This window comes from Polistes dominula, unplaced genomic scaffold (genome assembly GCF_049000335.1).
Source record: "Polistes dominula isolate Pdom_NZ unplaced genomic scaffold, Pdom_raw_medaka contig_31, whole genome shotgun sequence".
Lineage (NCBI taxonomy): Eukaryota > Metazoa > Arthropoda > Insecta > Hymenoptera > Vespidae > Polistes > Polistes dominula.
In genome coordinates, this window is record NW_028300925.1 from 6,259,620 (window position 1) to 6,275,852 (window position 16,233).

Sequence of the window (16,233 nt, forward strand, 5' to 3'; positions counted from 1 at the left end):
ATGGTATGGAATAAAAAGTTCTCTTCTTGATATTTCAGTTTTTATATTCTTCTTTTATAGTTACCTGAATATTTATATAATTGATTATATTAGAAAGAAATACGTTAAATAAAATTTCATTCAAATTAAAAGTTATAGGTAAATTGGGATGAGGATTAAAGTTACTACTGACTTTTTCTCCCTTTTTTTTTGTTTATTAACAGATCATTATTCGGTTCTCTCTTTCGTATGCAAATGTTGTAGTGAGTTTTTTCTCTTTTCATTTTTGTCGACCTAATACAAACTAAGAAAGGTAATAGATTTCGTTCAGTCCAGGTAATAACGAGTCTTTTTCTGTAAAAAAAATAAAATATTTGAAAGAATGTCAACGAATTCCCTTGAACTTGCAACACGCAGCCAAACAAACCAGAGTCAATTTTCACCGAAACCAGAAAACTGCATAAGGTTATTAATAGCGTGAGAATGCATGAGGGGCTGTTGAAATGGTCCTGTTATCTTCTCGTTTTATATATCGTTGAAAATACTGTCAGATTTATCTTGAACGAATCTGTATTAGATTCTTTGCAAATTATTCTTATTATATTTTTTTTTTTAAATCAAATAAAAAACTTAATTATTCGAACCTATTGAAAATCAAATAAATATGGCAATACTTGAACAACAACTATAAAATATATTTATAACAATAAATTATAAATAAATTTGTAATAACAATAAGTACGCACATATTTGTAATAAAATAAAATCTATTTTTATATTTTCTAGAAAAAAATGTTAAAATAAATTTGTTATTCATGGTTGGTAAGTTTACTTCATTCGTATTTAAAAGAGTTACAAAATTATATGCGTGTAACGATCTGTGGATCACGAATTAATATGCATCAAGATCAGTGACCTCCGTTACTAAAATCCACTTTGCTTTTTGTGGTGTCGCATTTTATTATGAAACATTAGTAATACGATCCATTAACTTATTTTAGTATACTATCTGTCCAAAGATTATCTTTCAATTTTTTTGAACACGAGAACAAGAGAATGCTATTAATACAAGGACGAATACTAATACGTAATTTAAATTATTTTAATTGTATAATAGATTGGAGATTTCGGCAATAGATTTGACATATAAAAAATCTTTCTGTTTTTCTATTCTCTTGTAAACTAAGCACTTCGATTTTTCTTAAAAGGTATTTCTCCATTTTTGTCTAATGATATGTAAATGAAAAGATAAAAAAAATGAAAGCGAAAAAAGAAGGAAAAAGAAAAAAGTTAAAAGATCGATATGTTACAATATGTTACGGGATGTTTGAAAAATCGACTCATTAGAAAATTCTCTGTAATGAATGGTATAAATGATTCTTGGAGAAAAGTAGTTTTCACTGTATTCGTTCTTTCTTACGAAATAACAAAACAAAACAAAAATAGAAAAAGAAATATTTCCAAAATTTTAGAATGAAATCTAACAAAAGAGTATTGATGAAATATATTCGCGATATTTCGACGTGGCAAAGATCTAATCCTTCCTGTGATCATATCATATCTTCCACTTCCATTTTGGAGGGTTTTAAGAACTGTTCAAGGACAGTATATCGAACTAAGCAACTTTTCTGGTTGGTGGGTTAGTGACCCGGGCCCGCAACTCTCATTTCGGGTTTTCTATATCACATGTGGGCTCTCTAATGGCGAATGAATTCTTCTATTATTTTTTGTTTTCTTTTTTTTTCCATTTTATTTCTCATTCTTATTTCATGTTTTGTTTTTTTAATATATTCCACAGTATATCTTCTTTAGAAAAGAAGAACGTTGACATCAAACACAAAGGGTCTTTACTCCTGCTTACTTATCAATCATGCATCTTCTGTCTATATGTTTTATCCATACACATACACATATTACTAATGAAATCTAATAAGTAATTGAAAAAGAAATACCGTCATTAAAAGATTTTAATACACTCGTAAAAATATATAATTAGGTCATTAATCGTTTTCGTTAAGTAATTAATAAAATTAAATGTTATAAATGAACGTTAGTCAGCTTCAAACTATTAATAGTATTAAGATATTGATAAAAATCTAAACATTAACAGATTTTTGTTACTTTTTTTTATCTTCTTATACATGTTTCATTTTTCTACCAATTAAGAAATCGTACATCTGTTTTAAATCATTGAATAAATTAATTTAATTACTTCATCGGAATAGTAAATCTATTTTTATGGAATTATTTAATTTTCGAAAAAAAGAAGTATTAGAAACGCTATAAAGCGTTTACGTAAAAAAATATATTCTTCTTTCAGAAACAGAAAACTTGTCTGCAACAGAAAGCAAACGGCTGTCACAAACAGAGAAAATTCAATGTTCCTTGAACTAATCAGTTTGGTATAAAAGAAGCGTCTTTTCCGAGGACCGATAACATTGCCTTCTTATTCCTTCGACAATATACTTGAAGTTAGTGATAGAAATTCGAAATTTCTACAAACGTAATAAAGGGTAAGGATCAGTTTTAATATTGGTATTAATTTTCTAATTTATAAATTAATATACATTAATGTAACTTCAAAAATAAAATAACATTTTAGGTCGCATTTAACTAACATAAGCAAGTTTGATACGTTTAAAATTACCTGGATTTCTAGTTAAATTTTGTGTAATTCGTATAAATATAGTGTTTAAACAAAAAAATACAAATTTGAAATAAAGAATCTTCGTTTTTCTTGTGTATGTGGATGTACAAATTTTCACTATTTTCAGTAAAAGGATCTATATTAAAATCAAAATGAAGTTCTTATATATCTTCACAATGGTGCTTGGAATCATCTCTCAGGTGTTTGCCACCATGGATGATGGAGAGAGAAACATTTATTCGATGAATCTTCCTTACGGAAGAGGATTGGTAACATTTTTTTTCATTAAATTAATTAATTACATTATATTGTCTAATCATTGTTTATGATAGCGTGATATTAGTTTTATGTAAACTGAATTGAAATTATTAAGGAACAGTTTATCAATATAATTTATGAATTAATAGAAATGAATTATAAAATGTATAAGTTTTCGATTAACATTCAAAATTTACTTTCTACTAGGACAATGAATTACAACTTGCTAGACTGTTAATGGCGTCGCCTCGTCTTTGCTATCCAAAACGTAACTCCGAGATTATCAATACTTTACTTGGTCTTCCGAAAAATATGAACAATGCTGGAAAATGAAATATTTATGACATGGATAATTACTTACAAAAATATGTACTAGCTATTAATAAGTTTTAATTGCGATTATAAAGAGTGCTTTGTTATTAATTAACACACAATGAAAATCGAAGATGTAATAACACCAAATTTTTATCTATTTTATTTCTATTATGTAATTAAGTTATATGAATATAGATTAGAAAAAGTAAATAAATAAATGAACAAATAATTTTAGATTTTGTTAAATTTAATATTGTTTTTTTTTGCATGTTTATTAATTTTATTATATTTCCTCTTCTTCCTTCGAAAAATATACTATTAAAATAATGTTTTCTAATTAGGATGAGAATAATTCAAACAAAGCAGGTTCTTGATTATAAATATACTACAGCTATTTTTGTGATCATAAGCAAATCTATATTAGTATCTTCTTAATCCAGTAAAAATATGAGAAACTTCTTATATGTTACATTTTACATATTTTACTCATGTAATTAATGTCACATAAGATTATAGTAAATAAAGAATTAATAAAAAAATATATATAATATGACACGTTTTATAATTATATATTGTAAATGAAAGTTACCTTATAATAAATAGAAGCCTTAAATGCATATAAACAGCTATGTTTTTGGGTATTTATATAAGAATAATAATTTTTAATTATTGACCACGAATATATATAAATTCAATGTTGTCCATTGTGTGAAATACTGCACAATAAATAATTAATACTACAAGTTAGTATAAATAACTTTATCGATCATTTAATTACACAATAATTACTCATTTATAAAGTTCACAAACATCCAATGCCTTTTTTTATAAATTGTATTTTGATATCACATAGGTGAATTTATTTATATATATACATATATATGTATTTATTTTTATATTAACAAAATATTTGTTACAATTGTTAAAACTTCAAGTGAAAACCACCTCCAACAGGGGGGTGTCTTCCGCCATCCATCAATCCCATATGAAAACCTGAATTACTTAGATCAGCATCATCGCCGTCTCCTAATTGTTTGTATTCTTTTCCACCACTAGGTGGTTTAGGAGATGCATTGGCCGTTCTTTGTCCTAATTCGGATTTGGCAGGCCAGGTAGGAAACATTTCTGGAGCAATTGGTAAGGGTGCTTCCGTAAAGTATGAATGTTTCAAGGCATCATCGGCAGTTATTCTTTGTTGTGGATCGTATGTTAAAAATCTGAAAAATATTCAATAATTAAGATTAATGATTACAAGCATGTATGGATGCTATTTAATTTTATTTAAAAAGAAAAGTATATGTTCAATGTTAATTACTTGTTCAATAATTCAACGCCTAAATCCGAAAGAGATAAGCTAAATCTCTGTCTTAAATTATTAACAGGATAGTGAGCGAATGGAATTTTTTGAACCATTGGTAATTTACTGTATCCTGGCCAAATACGATCACTCGGTGTACCTAATTCTTTAAATATTCTGTTTAATTGATCAATTTCTGATTTTCCTGGAAAGAGTGCTTCCATTCTTAATAATTCTGCAAAAATACATCTGAAAAAAATATTTTAATATAATTAAACTTTTCACGCTTTATTGATAATATTTATTTATTAACATTTAATTATATAAATATTATTTTTAATGTGCTACATACCCTACGGACCACATATCAATAGGAGTGCTGTACTCGTTGCCACCTAACAATAATTCTGGTGCTCTGTACCAAAGTGTAACTACAACTGGTGTGTATTGTCGCAACGGAGATCCATATTCACGAGCTAAACCAAAATCGCCAACTTTTAAAACACCTCGATGACTTAGTAATAAATTTGATGTTTTTAAATCGCGATGAAGAATCCAATTATCGTGCAAGTGAGCTACAGCACGTAATAATTGTTGCATAAGACATTTAACCTCGCCTGAAACAACACAAATTTTATTTGTCATACTTATGTATATAATAAATACACTTTTAAAAAATAAATCAAATCTTACCAGGAATGAAAGCTTGTTTCTTCTGCTTTATTGTCTCTATTAATGATTTTAAATCATGCTCCACGTAATCCATAACTATAAATATTTTATCCATGTTACTACCAACAACTATTTCTCGTACAGTTACAATATTAGGATGTTGTGCCTTCAATAAAGTATTAATTTCTCTTAAACTAGTAATAGGAAATCCTTCCTTTTCTTTCTCCATTTTTAATCTTTTCAATGCAACGATTTCCTCAGTTCGTTTGTCGCGAGCTCTGTATACAACACCATAAGTACCTTCCTCTATACGATTTAAACATTGAAATTCCTCAACGCTTCTACAACCTAAAAATTATTTTTTTTATATGACACGTAACATGAAATTACTTTATTTTTTAAAAATAAAATAATAAATATGTATCAAACCTTGAATAGCTGGTAAATATGGGGGTAATTCAGGCTCCTCATTTTTCTTTTCCTCTTCTTCCTCTTGTTCTTCTGTATTTTTGACAGTACCATTCGGATCAACATGACCAGGTGAATCTCCATCTGAATGATCAGATTTTGCTAACCGTTCTACAGACAACGGACTCGGGTTATTATAATCAGATTCATTGTTAGAATCACCATTAGAACCTTTATTTGATTCGTTTGAATCATCTTCCTCTTCGCTACTAGAATCCGAAGAATCAGAAGAATGTCTGTCTGATGATCTCTCGTGTATACTTCTTTGCCCATCTGAAGAATGCCTTGATCTAAAAAAAAAATAAAATAAAATAAATAAATCAAACAGCCAAATTATTTGTATAATTTTTGATAGAATATTTTTCACATTTATAATATAAACTTACTCGACTGATTTAGAACGACCCTCATCGGATTGTGTTGGACTAGGGCTTTCGTCAGATAATTCAACGATAGATGGGTCTTGATCAGTATCAGGACTTAACGGTCGCTTTTCACCTCGTTTCAATCGTCTAGCTTCTAATTCTAGACGAGATACTTCTTTTCTTCTAGCCATTTCTCTATCAGCTTCTAATAATCTGAAACATTATAAATAACTCATTAATATTATAAGAAAAAAAAACAGAAGAAAGAAATTATAATAAAAGTTTAATTAATCACCTTTCTTTTCTAAGCTCTTGCTCAGTCATTTCTTTTGGTTCTTTTGGATGAATTTGTATTTCATTGATCTCCATTTCGTCTACTTCTTCTGTACTAACAATTTCCATAGCTTCTCGTAATTGTTTCTCTCTATGTTCTTTCTCTCGTTCAACTTTTTCTCTTTCTCTGTCACGGAATCTATCATGTTTATGAGATCTTTTGTGTCGCTTCTCACTCCTCTCAGTTCTTTCCATTAAATCGGTTTCAGAATATTGGTCTTCTAAAACACGAATTTGTCTACGGTCTTCCATTCGAATATCACGACGACTATTACCACTTCCATCATCGATAGTTCGCATATCACGACGTTCACGTATTTCTTCTATTCGTACTTCTCTGCGATCTCGAGAATCACGAATTTCACGAGGATCATCCAAACGTATTTCACGTCGTGATTCAATCTTATATTCACGTAATTCTCGAGGATCTTCTCTTCTTTCTCTTCTCTTATCCAATAATCTTTTAATTAAACAAAATAAGATAAAATTTATATTATGTAAAAACAATGAGATATATAAGACATAAGATGTATAAATTAAAAACAAAAAGAGATATTTACCTTTCTCTTAAATCTTCTAATACTCTATCACCGGTAGAACGTTCCTTTCGTTCATGCCTCGATTCCCTATCCCTAGAATGACTTTCCATTCTCTCTAATCGTTCCATTCTTTCTCTTTCTCTTTTAGAACCTTCTGATCTTTCTGATCTCTCCAATGGGTCCATACCATGTCTACGGTGTCTATGTTTGTCTCTATGTCTATCTTCGCCACGGTCATGGTGACGTGACTTGCGTTCTTTTTCCTCACGACGATCTCTTCTTTCATTGTGTTTCTCTCTTCTGTGAGAAGATCCTGATTTTCTATGTCGGATTACAGCTTGTGGTGGTTTTATATCTAAGGAATCAGCTGTATCTCCGCCATCTTCTTCTGAAAAACTGAAAACATTTATTTGATTTTAATAAGTTAATACATATTAATTATTTATTGAATTATTTAATATAATTAATAAAATATTAATTTGGATATGTTATATGAAAATTGACAATGAAATAAAAATAATATAAATTATAAACAAAAAAAAACTAGAATATTGTAAATAGCAATTAAATTAGCTATATTAACTGTATTTTATGTAAATTCGATATTTCGTAATGCAATACCTATAAAATCTCGGTAGCATGAGCATTCCTCGGCATTATGTATGTAAGTACTTACATACATACATATATAATGTAATACGTTTTCACTTAACACACTTTTCGGTCATCCTTATCAAAAACCGTACGTAACTTATTAAAAACATTAATATCTCTAAAATATACAAGAAATTCTCCTAAATTTTATCACTAATGATAAAACATAATTTAATTCCTTTTCTTCATAGAAATATAATGCATTTTTATTAATTGCATGTATTACGTGCGTCTTTACCGATTGATTACTCTAACTAGCTAAACTGCAGCGACGCCATTGGATAAACTTTGAACTTACAGTATCAACTAGTAATAAATTATCAAAAATATGAAAAAGTTTGTCACATTTTTTATTGCTATTTTGTTGTTGTTATTTATTAAGAAAATATATATTTTCGTTCGATATCTTATTTATCGTTACATGAATGTTCATAAAATAATCTAATATAGCAAAATCATATTTTTCATGTACATGATACCATTCGAAATAAAATAAATAATTTAAGTTGCTATTTTTTTAAATAAAATTACTCAACTGCATCCAAAAAAATACAAAATATGTAATAAATTTTGTAAAAAAAAAAAACAGACTATTCGCAATACTTCTGCACCAAAGTAATAATTAATATGTAGTTAATATTATTGAATCCACACTTTAATTTTAATAAATTAAATATTACCATTTGTGTATATGTCTAAAAAAAAACCAAAAATCAAGAAATGTTATATATATAAATATATATATGTATACATATTTTTTTTATAAAACATGCTCAAAAAAGTAAAACGTAATTCTCATGTGATATATCTAATGTAAGCATGCAAGACTATAAGACAAGCAACATAACCTCATTCTCTTGTTTAAGATTTGTATTACCTGAAATCATCCATATCTTTTGATGGACTTTTTTTAATTTCTCCGTCTTCGCTTTGATTATCAATATCCATATCCGCTCCGTCTTCTGACATTTTTATTTTTTAATCTAAAACTTTTGACCTCACAATCAACTAGAACTACTGACGCCACTTTCTAACTACACAATGTAAAGGCCATTAAATTCACGGCGTCACTATAGTCCTCTATCGTGGAGTTGGTAAATTTCTCTTTCAGATGAAAGCATTGAAATTTTACGAATTGGATTTAACACGTGGTGGAAAAACAGGGTTAAGCAAGATTACGTTAAATTATATTCAATTTACTTTTAAACCTTAAAAAATCATAGATTTGTAAACTAATTTGTAAATTAATATTGCAAAATGGAGTATATTGAGAACTTTGATATGCCAACACAAAATAAAACTATGATGTAAGTATATATAATTTTTTACTTTAGAATTTAAAGACAATTTAATAATAAATCCATTTTATAGTTTATGTTGTGAATGTGGTGCTCAAATTGAACCAAACCCTGCTAACATGTGTGTATCATGTTTACGTTTAAAAGTTGATATTACTGAAGGTATACCTAAACAGGTAACTCTTCAGTTTTGCAAAGGATGCGAAAGGTATATATCTTTAATTTTTAATGGCATATTTTGTAAGTATACTTAACATTTGTAAGCTTGTATATATATCTTGGCATAGATACTTACAACCACCCATGGATTGGATACATGCTGCGTTGGAATCCAGAGAATTGCTACAATTATGTTTAAAAAAATTGAAAGGATTGCATCGTGTAAAGCTGGTAGATGCTGGTTTTATTTGGACCGAACCACATTCCAAGAGATTAAAGGTAATTTTTCTAGTCAATTTTTTAATATAAATTAAAAATTTGATATTCATTTTTTGTTAAATGTATGAACTTTTCAGGTTAAGTTAACGGTACACGCAGAAGTAATTGGAGGAACTGTTTTGCAACAAGTATTTGTTGTCGATTATATTATTAATCTTCAAATGTGCGATGATTGTCATCGTACAGAAGCAAAAGATTATTGGCGTGCATCTGTAAGTATTGCCAGATATATCGTTGAAAAAAATTCAGTATTATATAATAACTATATAATAAAATAAATAGTTTATTATTTATAAATTAATACAAATTAATTAGAACAAATTCATTTTATTAAGGTACAAGTAAGACAGAAGGCTATAAATAAAAGGACATTTTATTACTTAGAACAATTAATATTGAAGCATAAAGCTCATGAACAAACTGTGGGCATAAAACCTATTCATGGTAATTGAAAAATCATTTTTTCTATTTGATAGATGATAAATTATTTTCTAAATAACAAACTATATATATATCAATAGAATGAATATTAATGTAAATTTATATTATTATTTCAGAGGGTCTAGATTTCTTTTATTCTAATGAAGCAGCTGCTAGGAAAATGGTTGATTTTCTAGTATCAGTTATACCTTGTCGTTATCAACATTCTAAAAAACTGATTTCACATGATATACATAGCAATATTTATAATTATAAATTTACATACAGGTCTATTTATATACATTATTATCTTTCTCTCATAACAAGTATGTATGAAATTTATCATTAATAATCCTTTTTCAGTGTGGAAATTGTACCAATTTCTAAAGATAGTGTAGTATGTTTACCAAAAAGATTAACGCATCAACTAGGAGGATTGAGTTCAATTTGTCTTGTTTATAGAATGACAAATTCCATACATCTCATAGATGTTTCATCGGGACAAAGTATGTTCTAGAAAAATTACTTTTTTGTTCACTAAATATGTACAGTTTTAATACAAATCCTAATGTAAGTAATTTAATAACATAAATATTTGTGTCTTCAGTTGCAGAAGTAAGTTCTACGGCATTTTGGAGATATCCTTTTAATTGTATTTGCAACCCAAATCAGTTGATCGAGTACATAGTAATGGATATAGATATTGTAAAAGATAAACATAAGAAAATTTTCCCTGGTCAAGGAAGTATTTCAACCAAGGTATATACAAATTTATTTCATAAATATTACTTTTACATAATAAATCAATTCAATTAATTACTGAACGCATTAAAAAATTATTTATATATTTTTTATATCAGCATGTTATAGCCGATGTCTGGTTAGTCAAAGCTGCAGAATTAGGAATAGTCGAGAATCCAGTTCATTCTCGCACTCACTTAGGTCATATACTTAAGCCAGGGGATTCAGTACTGGGGTAAATTTTTCTTCTATAATTACAGATAATTTACTGCTCTACAAAGGCGGAATATTAATTTATATTTTTATATCAGATATGCCCTTGGCAATAGCAATATTAATGATGATAATTTTGAAAAATTGAATGGAGATACAGTTCCTGATGTTATCCTAGTAAAAAAATATTATGGCGTTGATAAAGCTGCACGTCGTAGAGCCAGAATGTGGAAATTAAAACACATTGCTGATGACATTGTTAGCATGAATACAGACAATAAGTATGTTATTTTTATAATGAATATTTAAATATACGCGAGTATATTTATAAAGATATATTTAAATATAATTTTTCATTGTTTCAGTGAATACAACGATTTCTTGGATGAATTGGAGGAGGATCCAGAAATGCGACAAAATATTAATATCTTCAGAGATTCTAAAAAACAAATACCTGTTGATACTGATGAAATCGATCCTAGTATTCCACAAATAACACTTGAAGAAATGCTTGATGATCTTGTTATTGATGATGATGAATGATGATATATCAGAATTCCAAATAGATAAATAAAGGAAAAGATGTATTGTTTTATGTTTATTTAAAATAAAATAGTGTTAATCTTAAATTTGATGAAAACATTTTTGTATGTAGATTCAAATAATGTTAAAAACTATTTTGATATGTTGATATCATTTCAAGTAGGATAAGCTTTTTTAGATATAAGTAGGAAGATTAAACTATATAGTAGTGTAATTCATATATAGAAAAAATTCTTTCGTCACATATCAGTATTAGCCACTTATATGATTATCGAAAAGTAGGGGTGATAAGTCAATATGGTATTAATTATATAAGATTAACCATCCTTTCTGATCATACGAATAATACTGTAATATTCTTACAAATTTAACTGTTCAAAGCAGATCAATATGCGCTTTAACGCTGTATTATTTTTATTCTTTATATTATCATTGGTAAATGGGTCCAATAATGATATACAAGGTAATATAAATTTGGATTGATATATTTTTTGTGTGTGTGTATGATTTTTAACAAAATATTAAATTCTCTCAACGAATTTTTCGATCTCGATCGAAACGAATCTTTATATTATCATTGGTAAATGGGTCCAATAATGATATACAAGGTAATATAAATTTGGATTGATATATTTTTTGTGTGTGTGTATGATTTTTAACAAAATATTAAATTCTCTCAACGATTTATATATAGAATATTTAATATAATAGTTATTTCAATTTTATTTATATACGATATAAATAAATACAATTTTTTACTTTATTGATATCTTATTAGAAATAGAAGATATTGATGTTACATCAATGGTAGAAGAAATTACTAAATGGGTAGACTCGGGGAAAGAAACAGAATCATTTAACAAATCAATTCAACTTTTAAGTATACCAGATGAATTACAATTTGTCGATTGGAGAACTTTCACTGGTTTAAATAGTATGGGTATTTGCACTATATGCAAATCAATTCTTCAAACTTTTATAAGATTTCGACAACAAGGGATGTCTGACGATGACATTGCGAAGAATGTCATTAAATTATGCGTATTATTGAATTTTCAAAGCGAAAGAGTTTGTAGTGGTGCTGTTAAATTAAATTTGGTATCTATGTACTTTGTTGCATTTTATAAAATAGATAACAATATTTATAATTGCATTTCTTAATTTATTTTTTTATTGTAGCCAATATTTGTTTATATATTAGATTTAAAACCAAATATAAATGCATCCGATATTTGCGGAATTGTTTTGGAATCTAAATCTTGCCCTCTTAATACTGAAAAATATGAATGGTCAGTTCCTATTGATCATATAACTATTGACAAAATTCCTTCAAAGAATGCAAGTGATGAAACAATAAAAATTATACAAATAACTGATATTCATTATGATCCAAAATACGAGCCAAATGGGAACTCACTTTGTAAAGAACCTACTTGTTGTCGTAAAGGACAGAATATTACAAATTCTAGTAACAAATTAGCTGGTTTTTGGGGAGATTATAATGATTGTGATACTCCATGGCATTCGGTAGTAAATGCGTTAGATCATATCCAAGATACACATCAGGTATGATCAGATAAAGAAATTTCTAATGAAATTGATTTAGCTCTTAAATGCAATAAATCTTGGTTACAAAATTATGTATTTTCAGAATATTAATTATGTTTATTTTACTGGAGATATAATAGATCATGGTGTTTGGGAAACAACATTACAAGGAAATATAGAAAGTCTTAATAAAAGCTACATTGAGATTTATAAACATTTTAATGATATACCGGTTTATCCTATACTTGGTAATCATGAATCACATCCTTTGAATCAGTGAGTTCGATAGTATTGATATTTAAATTTAATATAAAATCATAGAAGAAAAATTTAAATGATAAATTTTTTCAGATTTGCACCACAACATATTACTAATGACACTTTAAGTACACGTTGGTTGTATACTTTGGTGGCAGATATATGGATTAATTTTGGGTGGTTACCAGAATCTACTCGCGCTACTATCTTACAAGGAGGATATTATACATTATCACCCAGAAAAGGATTTAGAATTATAGTTCTTAACAGTAATGTTTGTTACTGTTATAACTGGTATGTAATAAAAAGAACAAGAAAATTCTTCCTTTATCTTATTAATATCATTATTAATATAAAAAATTATTTTAGGTGGTTATTATACCAACACCAAGATCCTGACGGACAATTACAATGGTTAGTAGAAACTCTTACAGAAGCTCAACGAAATCAAGAACTTGTACACATTCTAAGTCACATTCCACCTGGTCAAAAAGATTGCCATAAAGTATGGAGAAGAGAATATATTAAAATTATTAATAAATTTTCTCATATAATTGCTGCCCAATTCAATGGTCATACACATAATGACGAAATACAAATTATTTACAAAGATAAGAATGCAACAAATGCTAGTCATGTTGCATGGAATGGAGGTAGCATTACAACTTATTCGAACTTGAATCCAAATTATAAATTATATATTATTGATAATAACACGCTAGTAAGTTTACTTATTCAGAAAAATAAGATAATTAAAGTGCATAATTTAAAATATTAATTTTTAATTATTTTACATTTACAGAACGTTAAAGATTTTGATAATTGGATGTATGATATAACACAAGCAAATAAAGATCCAACTAAATTCCCCCAATGGTACAAATCCTATTCTTTTAAGAATGAATATAATCTTAAGGATTTATCATTAAATTCTTTAAACAATTGGCTCATAGATATGAGAAATAATCAGGATATATTAAATCGATATTATAAGTAAGTCTAAAAAATAGTATCAAACGATGATCAATACTTGACAATGTGTTTAATATTTAATGGATTTTCTTCTAGGAATTATTTCAAACACGCCGCCCCATCTTTGGAAAAGAATTGTGATTTAAAGTGCAAAGAAGAATATATAAATAATATTATTGTTACTATACCGCACTAAATATTATAGTTTAAATATTACCAGGATTTTATTACTAATGCTTGTTTATCCTTACACGAAAAAACGTTTTATTTATTTTAAATAGAAATAAAAATTTTGCTCATTCCACTGTACAAATCATTTAATTGGAAAAATATTATTTAAATTGCAACAATAAGAGAGTAAAATTATATGCAATATCTACGAATTATTTTTGATTACATATTTATTTATTAACAAGTATCACTTATATTTATTTTTTTAAGTTCTAACCACTTTATCTGTGGATGATTTAATATTTTTTGTGATGGTATTTTATCTAAGTAATTAATCTGTAACATAAAATTATAACATTATATCATTTAATTTATATAGGCTCAAAATATTTTTCAAAACGATTTTTTTCAAATTACTATCTAATAATGTTTAAATAAGTAAAAACAAACACCAAAAAAATTAGGTAGTATAATTTAAATATAAGATTTACCTGCTTTCTAACATAAATTACTAATTTTTCTATATGCTCTGGATTATTACATTCTAAATTGAAAAATGTTCCCCATAATGCGGATGCCAGTACTTTGTCGTCAGACATTATACCTTCGTCATAAGCAAGTATAGCAGCATTAAACTGGTGCGATAAGTCCTCTATTTGTTTTCTTCTAATAGATGAACTCATTTCCTAAGAAACGAATATGAATTTTAAATAAACATTATGTAATTACATTTTATAAAAAATTCAAATAATAATCGAACAAAACTTTTGATATAATAATTTAAATTCTTTTTTATCTAAGTAGTAATAGAAATTAAATCTTTGCAGAAAGAATTGTCTTGAAATAACGTATATAAGTGATAAATAGAATATATACACACTTACTCCTAACTTTTTCGATCTCACATCTACATCATCCCACATCGCTTCTACTAAAGTGTTTCTAGCAATTTTACCATATTTTCCTTCCGCCATAAAGCGTACCATCAACATCCATACATGTAATTCTGTTATTAAGAACCACGAATAGAATGTGTCTGGCATGTTAAACTCTATTTAACAGAAAACAGATTTTTCATAGATATTTGTTAGAAAATACTTTTGGTCAAAGTGTTTAGACAAGATGTACATGTAACAAGACTTGAAACAATTATTGATACACAAACCGACATTGCATTCTTTGCATTCATACCAACAAATATATATAAACGTCCATAGCACTTAAAGGGTTAAAGGTGATATAAACATACCTTTAAAAAATACAGAATAATCTATTTTATCTACAATATATTCATACTCCGAATAAGCCAACGTTTTTGTTTTCTAGGAATAATAAAATAAATAATTAATATGAATATTATTTAATAATAAATAATCATATATATCTTTATTAGTTCATAATTATTATAAATATTTATGGAAGATATTTAATTGATAAGAATTTAAATCTATTAATGCTACTAATTAATTTTTACTTACATCCACTTCGATATCATATACTTTGTCTTTTATCCACTTAAGTATCCTTTTTGTTCTTGTAGTTGATTTCATTTTTTCAACGACAGAAGTTTGAAGAGTAGTCGTTGTATGAATAAATTTTGTTGTTGGCCAATGCAATGCATATACAAGTGAACCATGTTTCCAAAGTTTAATATTACCACATTGTATAGAATTGTTGTTTATCAGTAGAGGTACTATAGACTAATCATTCGTTTTTTTAAATTAAATTATTTATTTATATCAATATTTGCGTATTTACAAAGAAATATATATACATATATATATACATATATTATACATATATATCTTTATATATATAACTGACATGTGATGTAATTAAAAAATACTTGTACAGTGTATACTTAAATATAATTTTTTAAGTGAAAATGGTAAATTCTAAATCGAGGTACAATTAATACGTAATAATAATAATAATAATAATAACTCACCTTCATAAATGAAAACGTTCTACTGTATTGCATTTTGTTGAATTTTTTTCTATGAGAAAAAATTGAAAATATTTTATTCTTTTCCTCATTGAAAAAAGAAAAAAAACCCCAAACTACTAGGATTTGTACTTACGTACGACTAAAGTGCTGCTCGTC

The 16,233-nt window shown here is 27.1% G+C and overlaps 5 protein-coding genes across 8 annotated transcripts; 3 read left to right on the top strand and 2 right to left on the bottom strand.

The window, feature by feature from the left end:
• Positions 1–2,333: 2,333 nt before the first annotated feature.
• Positions 2,334–3,433, top strand: Pdf (Pigment-dispersing factor). Its single transcript, XM_089171350.1, has 3 exons — positions 2,334–2,492; positions 2,754–2,895; positions 3,092–3,433. Exons 2-3 carry the CDS (start codon positions 2,779–2,781, stop codon positions 3,215–3,217), a joined length of 243 nt encoding a protein of 80 aa, XP_089027476.1. The 5' UTR covers positions 2,334–2,492; positions 2,754–2,778; the 3' UTR covers positions 3,218–3,433.
• A 510-nt stretch (positions 3,434–3,943) lies between these two features.
• Positions 3,944–8,599, bottom strand: Pitslre (cyclin dependent kinase 11B pitslre). 2 transcript variants are annotated; one of them, XM_015334865.2, is made up of 9 exons: positions 8,405–8,599; positions 6,895–7,269; positions 6,297–6,794; positions 6,023–6,214; positions 5,598–5,926; positions 5,190–5,516; positions 4,849–5,113; positions 4,515–4,745; positions 3,944–4,416 (listed from the first exon to the last, which is right to left on the bottom strand). In XM_015334865.2, exons 1-9 carry the CDS (start codon positions 8,494–8,496, stop codon positions 4,122–4,124), a joined length of 2,604 nt encoding a protein of 867 aa, XP_015190351.1. In that variant the 5' UTR covers positions 8,497–8,599; the 3' UTR covers positions 3,944–4,121. The 2 variants fall into 2 exon arrangements, with proteins under 2 accessions (XP_015190351.1, XP_015190352.1); XM_015334866.2 differs by lacking the exon at positions 8,405–8,599 and adding an exon at positions 7,495–7,791.
• A 48-nt stretch (positions 8,600–8,647) lies between these two features.
• On the top strand, positions 8,648–11,266 carry Nmd3 (60S ribosomal export protein NMD3). Its single transcript, XM_015334871.2, has 11 exons — positions 8,648–8,834; positions 8,899–9,033; positions 9,113–9,263; positions 9,341–9,475; positions 9,599–9,707; positions 9,821–9,971; positions 10,047–10,189; positions 10,291–10,442; positions 10,544–10,659; positions 10,736–10,918; positions 11,003–11,266. Exons 1-11 carry the CDS (start codon positions 8,785–8,787, stop codon positions 11,178–11,180), a joined length of 1,503 nt encoding a protein of 500 aa, XP_015190357.1. The 5' UTR covers positions 8,648–8,784; the 3' UTR covers positions 11,181–11,266.
• Positions 11,267–11,419: 153 nt separating this feature from the next.
• LOC107073925 (sphingomyelin phosphodiesterase 1) lies at positions 11,420–14,271 on the top strand. Of its 3 annotated transcripts, XM_015334868.2 has the most exons (8): positions 11,420–11,643; positions 11,959–12,278; positions 12,360–12,746; positions 12,832–13,004; positions 13,080–13,280; positions 13,356–13,707; positions 13,789–13,979; positions 14,055–14,271. In XM_015334868.2, the coding sequence occupies exons 1-8, from the start codon at positions 11,571–11,573 to the stop codon at positions 14,152–14,154; spliced, it is 1,797 nt and encodes a 598-aa protein (XP_015190354.1). In that variant the 5' UTR covers positions 11,420–11,570; the 3' UTR covers positions 14,155–14,271. The 3 variants fall into 3 exon arrangements, with proteins under 3 accessions (XP_015190354.1, XP_015190356.1, XP_015190353.1); XM_015334870.2 differs by having other exon boundaries at positions 11,420–11,788; positions 13,080–13,707; XM_015334867.2 differs by having other exon boundaries at positions 13,080–13,707.
• On the bottom strand, positions 14,249–16,232 carry Uqcc1 (Ubiquinol-cytochrome c reductase complex assembly factor 1). Its single transcript, XM_015334872.2, has 6 exons — positions 16,078–16,232; positions 15,608–15,829; positions 15,379–15,451; positions 15,014–15,180; positions 14,621–14,815; positions 14,249–14,465 (listed from the first exon to the last, which is right to left on the bottom strand). The coding sequence occupies exons 1-6, from the start codon at positions 16,108–16,110 to the stop codon at positions 14,367–14,369; spliced, it is 789 nt and encodes a 262-aa protein (XP_015190358.1). The 5' UTR covers positions 16,111–16,232; the 3' UTR covers positions 14,249–14,366.
• Between the last annotated feature and the right edge of the window lies 1 nt (position 16,233).

Coding starts and splice junctions, on each gene's coding strand:
- Pdf (XM_089171350.1), top strand. CDS start 2,779: ATGAAGTTCTTATATATCTTCACAATGGTGCTTGGAATCATCTCTCAG. Junction 2,896..3,091: donor TTCCTTACGGAAGAGGATTG/GTAACATTTTTT, acceptor ACTTTCTACTAG/GACAATGAATTACAACTTGC.
- Pitslre (XM_015334865.2), bottom strand. CDS start 8,496: ATGTCAGAAGACGGAGCGGATATGGATATTGATAATCAAAGCGAAGAC. Junction 6,215..6,296: donor CAAGAGCTTAGAAAAGAAAG/GTGATTAATTAA, acceptor ATAATGTTTCAG/ATTATTAGAAGCTGATAGAG. Junction 5,927..6,022: donor GGTCGTTCTAAATCAGTCGA/GTAAGTTTATAT, acceptor TTTTTTTTTTAG/ATCAAGGCATTCTTCAGATG.
- LOC107073925 (XM_015334867.2), top strand. CDS start 11,571: ATGCGCTTTAACGCTGTATTATTTTTATTCTTTATATTATCATTGGTA. Junction 12,279..12,359: donor GTGCTGTTAAATTAAATTTG/GTATCTATGTAC, acceptor TTTTTATTGTAG/CCAATATTTGTTTATATATT. Junction 12,747..12,831: donor ATATCCAAGATACACATCAG/GTATGATCAGAT, acceptor ATGTATTTTCAG/AATATTAATTATGTTTATTT.
- Uqcc1 (XM_015334872.2), bottom strand. CDS start 16,110: ATGCAATACAGTAGAACGTTTTCATTTATGAAG. Junction 15,830..16,077: donor GAACGTTTTCATTTATGAAG/GTGAGTTATTAT, acceptor ACGAATGATTAG/TCTATAGTACCTCTACTGAT. Junction 15,452..15,607: donor TATATGATATCGAAGTGGAT/GTAAGTAAAAAT, acceptor TATTATTCCTAG/AAAACAAAAACGTTGGCTTA.
- Nmd3 (XM_015334871.2), top strand. CDS start 8,785: ATGGAGTATATTGAGAACTTTGATATGCCAACACAAAATAAAACTATG. Junction 9,972..10,046: donor AATTATAAATTTACATACAG/GTCTATTTATAT, acceptor ATCCTTTTTCAG/TGTGGAAATTGTACCAATTT. Junction 10,443..10,543: donor AAGGAAGTATTTCAACCAAG/GTATATACAAAT, acceptor TTTTTATATCAG/CATGTTATAGCCGATGTCTG.